The sequence below is a fragment of the Petromyzon marinus genome (genome assembly GCF_048934315.1).
Source record: "Petromyzon marinus isolate PM22_M1 ecotype Great Lakes invasive population chromosome 73 unlocalized genomic scaffold, UKy_Petmar_22M1.pri1.0 chr73_unloc.3, whole genome shotgun sequence".
NCBI classification, from domain to species: domain Eukaryota; kingdom Metazoa; phylum Chordata; class Hyperoartia; order Petromyzontiformes; family Petromyzontidae; genus Petromyzon; species Petromyzon marinus.
This window is the reverse complement of record NW_027422609.1, coordinates 203,210-207,704: the sequence shown is the minus strand read 5'-3', so window position 1 is coordinate 207,704 and position 4,495 is coordinate 203,210. Positions and strand designations below refer to the sequence as shown.

At 60.0% G+C, this 4,495-nt stretch overlaps 1 protein-coding gene across 1 annotated transcript in view; it reads right to left on the bottom strand.

Moving 5' to 3' along the window:
- LOC142908136 (rho GTPase-activating protein 20-like) overlaps positions 1-2,711 on the bottom strand; it is a 73,950-nt gene extending 71,239 nt beyond the window's left edge. The window contains exon 1 of the mRNA XM_076058401.1: positions 2,149-2,711. Within this exon, the coding sequence (XP_075914516.1) occupies positions 2,149-2,164 (16 nt within the window). The 5' untranslated portion in view covers positions 2,165-2,711. The remainder of the gene's footprint in view (positions 1-2,148) is intronic.
- Between the last annotated feature and the right edge of the window lie 1,784 nt (positions 2,712-4,495).

Sequence of the window (4,495 nt, the reverse complement as noted above, 5' to 3'; positions counted from 1 at the left end):
CTCACCCACTCACTCACCCACTCACTCACCCACTCACTCACCCACTCACTCACTCACTCACCCACTCACTCACTCACCCACTCACTCACACACTCACCCACTCACTCATTCACTCACACACTCACTCACTCAGACACCCACTCACTCACACACCCACTCACTCACTCACACACTCACTCACCCACTCACTCACACACACACTCACTCACCCACTCACTAACACACTCACTCACCCACCCTCTCACCCACTCACTCCCTCACCCACTCACTCACTCACCTACTCACCCACTCACTCACACACTCACTCACCCACTCACTCCCTCAACCACTCACTCACACACTCACTCACTCACACACTCACTCACTCAGCCACACACTCACTCACCCACTCACTCACACTCACCCACCCACTCACTCCCTCACCCACTCACTCACTCACCCACTCACTCACACACTCACTCACTCAGCCACTCACTCACACACTCACTCACTTACACACTCACACACCCACACACCCACTCACTTAGCCACACACTCACACACTCACTCACACACTCACTCACTCACATACTCACTCACACACTCACCCACTCACTCACTCACCCACCCACTCACCCACTCACTCACTCACACACTCACCCACTCGCTCACTCACTCACTCACACACTCACCCACTCGCTCACACACTCACTCACACACACTCACTCAACCACCCACTCACTCACTCACCACTCACCCACCCACTCACCCACTCACTCACCCACTCACTCACTCACCCACTCACTCACTAACCCACTCACCCACTCACTCACACTCACTCACTCACCCACTCACTCACACACACTCACTCACCCACTCACCCACCCACTCACTCACCCACTCACTCACTCACCCACCCACTCACTCACCCACCCACGCAGCCACCCACTCACACACACACCCACTCACCCACACACTCACTCACCCACTCACCCACTCACTCACTCACACACCCACTCACCCACTCACCCACCCACTCACACACTCACTCACTCACCCACTCACCCACCCACTCACCCACCCACTCACCACACACTCACCCACTCACCCACCCACTCACTCACCCACTCACTCACACACACTCACTCACTCACCCACACACTCACTCACTCACCCACACACTCACTCACCCACTCACCCACCCACTCACTCACCCACTCACTCACTCACCCACTCACACACTCACTCACCCACTCACCCACCCCCTCACTCACTCACCCACCCACTCACCACACACTCACTCACTCACCCACACACTCACCCACTCACCCACCCACTCACCCACTCACTCACCCACCCACTCACCACCCACACACTCACTCACCCACCCCCTCACTCACCCACTCACTCACCCACTCACTCACTCACCCACTCACTCACTCACCCACTCACTTACACACACACTCACTCACCCACTCACTCACTCACTCACCCACTCACTTACACACACACTCACTCACCCACTCACCCACCCACTCACCCACCCACTCACACTCACTCACTCACCCACTCACTCATCCACCCACGCAGCCACCCACACACACACTCACCCACCCACTCACCCACCCACTCACTCACCCACTCACCCACCCACTCACTCACCCACTCACCCACCCACCCACTCACCCACACACTCACCCACTCAATCACTCACTCACCCACTCACCCACTCACTCATCCACCCACGCAGCCACCCACTCACTCACCCACTCACTCACCCACCCACTCACTCACCCACCCACTCACTCACCCACCCACTCACCCACTCACTCATCCACCCACGCAGCCACCCACTCACTCACCCACTCACTCACCCACTCACCCACTCACTCACCCACCCACCCACTCACCCACTCACTCACCCACCCACTCACCCACACACTCACCCACCCACACACTCACTCACCCACTCACCCACCCCCTCACTCACTCACACACTCACTCACTCACTCACCCACTCACTCACTCACTCACCCATCCCCTCACTCACTCACACACCCACCCACTCACTCACCCACTCACCCACCCCCTCACTCACTCACACACTCACTCACTCACACACTTACTCACTCACTAACTCACACAAATGTAATAGAATCAGCTACTCACCGTTACAATTCAGCATTCACAGCGGCCTCCTCACAGACGTCAACTTCACCACAATTCACCATCTGACGCATCTCTCGCACGTGACGAACGATGTCGTGGTGGTGGTGGTTGTGGTGGTTGTGGTGGTGGTGGTTGTGGTGGTGGTTGTGGTGGTGGTTGTGGTGGTTGTGGTGGTTGTGGTGGCGGTGGTGGTTGTGGTGGTGGTGTTTGTGGTGGTTGTGGTGGTTGTGGTAGTTGTATGTTAGTGGTGGTTGTGGTGGTGGTTGTGGTGGTTGTCGTGGTGGTTGTTGTGGTAGTGGTGGTTGTAGTGGTGGTGGTTGTGGTGGTTGTGGTGGTGGTGGTTGTGGTGGTGGTTGTGGTGGTGGTTGTGGTGGTTGTGGTGGTTGTGGTAGTGGTGGTGGTTATGGTGGTTGTGGTGGTTGTGGTGGTGGTGGTTGTGGTGGTTGTGGTGGTGGCGGGGGTGGTGGTGGTTGTGGTGGTGGTTGTGGTGGTGGTTGTGGTGGTGGTTGTGGTGGTGGTGGTTGTGGTGGTGGTTGTGGTGGTGGCGACTGAAGGTTGGAGCTGGGAGTTTGTGACACAGGATGCTAAATTTAGCTTCAAACTCGGGGTGGTGGTGGGGAGTGGTGGGGAGGGAGTGGTGGTGGTGGGGAGGAGGTGGTGGTGGTGGGGAGTGGTGGTGGGGAGGGAGTGGTGGGGAGTGGTGGTGGGGAGTGAGTGGTGGTGGGGAGTGGTGGGGAGTGGTGGTGGTGGGGAGGAGGTGGTGATGGTGGGGAGTGGTGGTGGGGAGTGGTGGTGGGGAGGCAGTGGTGGGGAGTGGTGGTGGGGAGGCAGTGGTGGGGAGTGGTGGTGGTGGGGAGGAGGTGGTGGTGGGGAGGGAGTGGTGGTGGGGAGTGGTGGTGGGGAGTGGTGGTGGCGAGTGGTGGTGGGGAGTGGTGGTGGGGAGTGGTGGTGGGGAGTGGTGGTGGTGGTGGGGAGGAGGTGGTGGTGGTGGGGAGTGGTGGTGGGGAGTGGTGGTGATGATGGGGAGTGGTGGGGAGGGAGTAGTGGTGGGGAGTGGTGGTGGCGAGTGGTGGGGAGTGGTGGTGGGGAGTGGTGGTGGTGGGGAGGGAGTGAGTGTTGGTTCACAATTAAGGTAACTCAAACGTGCGTTGGCGGACGGGCGCGGGTTACCCTTATTGTGACAATGATAGCACCTGGTGACGTCATAGACCCAGTGAACAGCTGCGAGTTAAAGTCGGGAGTGGGGGGTCACCCCCAACCCCCCACTCACCCCCCCCACTCACTCACCCCCCCACCCACTCACCCCCCCACCCACCCCCCCCACTCACTCACCCCCCCACTCACCCCCCACTCACCCACTCACCCACTCACTCAATCACTCACTCACTTATCCACCCACTCACCCACTCACTCACCCACTCACTCACTCACCCACCCACTCACCCACCCACTCACTCACCCACCCACCCCCCCACTCACCCCCCACCCACTCACCCCCCCCCCCCACTCAACCACTCACCCACCCACCCCCCCACTCACCCCCCACTCACCCCCCACTCACTCACCCCCCACTCACCCACCCACCCACCCACTCACCCCCTACTCACTCACCCACTCACCCACTCACTCACCCACTCACCCCCCACTCACCCCCCACTCACCCCCCACTCACCCCCCCACTCACCCACCCATTCACCCACTCACCCACCCACTCACCCCTCACTCACCCCCCACTCACTCACCCACTCACCCACTCACCCACCCACTCACTCACCCACCCACCCCCCCACTCACCCCCCACCCACTCACCCCCCCCCCCCACTCAACCACTCACCCACCCACCCACCCACTCACCCACCCACTCACTCACTCACCCACCCACTCACCCCCCACTCACCCCCCCACTCACCCCCCACTCACCCACCCCCCCACTCACCCCCCACTCACCCCCCACTCACCCCCCCACCCACCCCCCACTCACCCCCCACTCACCCCCACCGGACTCCAATAATAAACTGGCAGAACGTGGGGCCGCTGTTGTAGCCGTCCTCACTCTAGGTCGACTCAGACGTAAATGGTACAGTGCGTGTGCATGAAATGGGGGGTTAAGGGAGACAAAGGCGGCCGGGAGTGGTCTTGAGCCGTCTCTCCCCTAGATTAACTCAGCCTCAAATTACTTACCTGGTGTAGCGGTGGTGGTGTAGTGGTGGTGTAGTGGTGGTGGTGGTGTAGTGGTGGTGGTGTAGTGGTGGTGGTGGTGTAGTGGTGGTGTAGTGGTGTAGTGGTGGTGGTGTAGTGGTGGTGGTGTAGTGGTGGTGGTGGTGTAGTGGTGGTGTAGTGGTGGTGG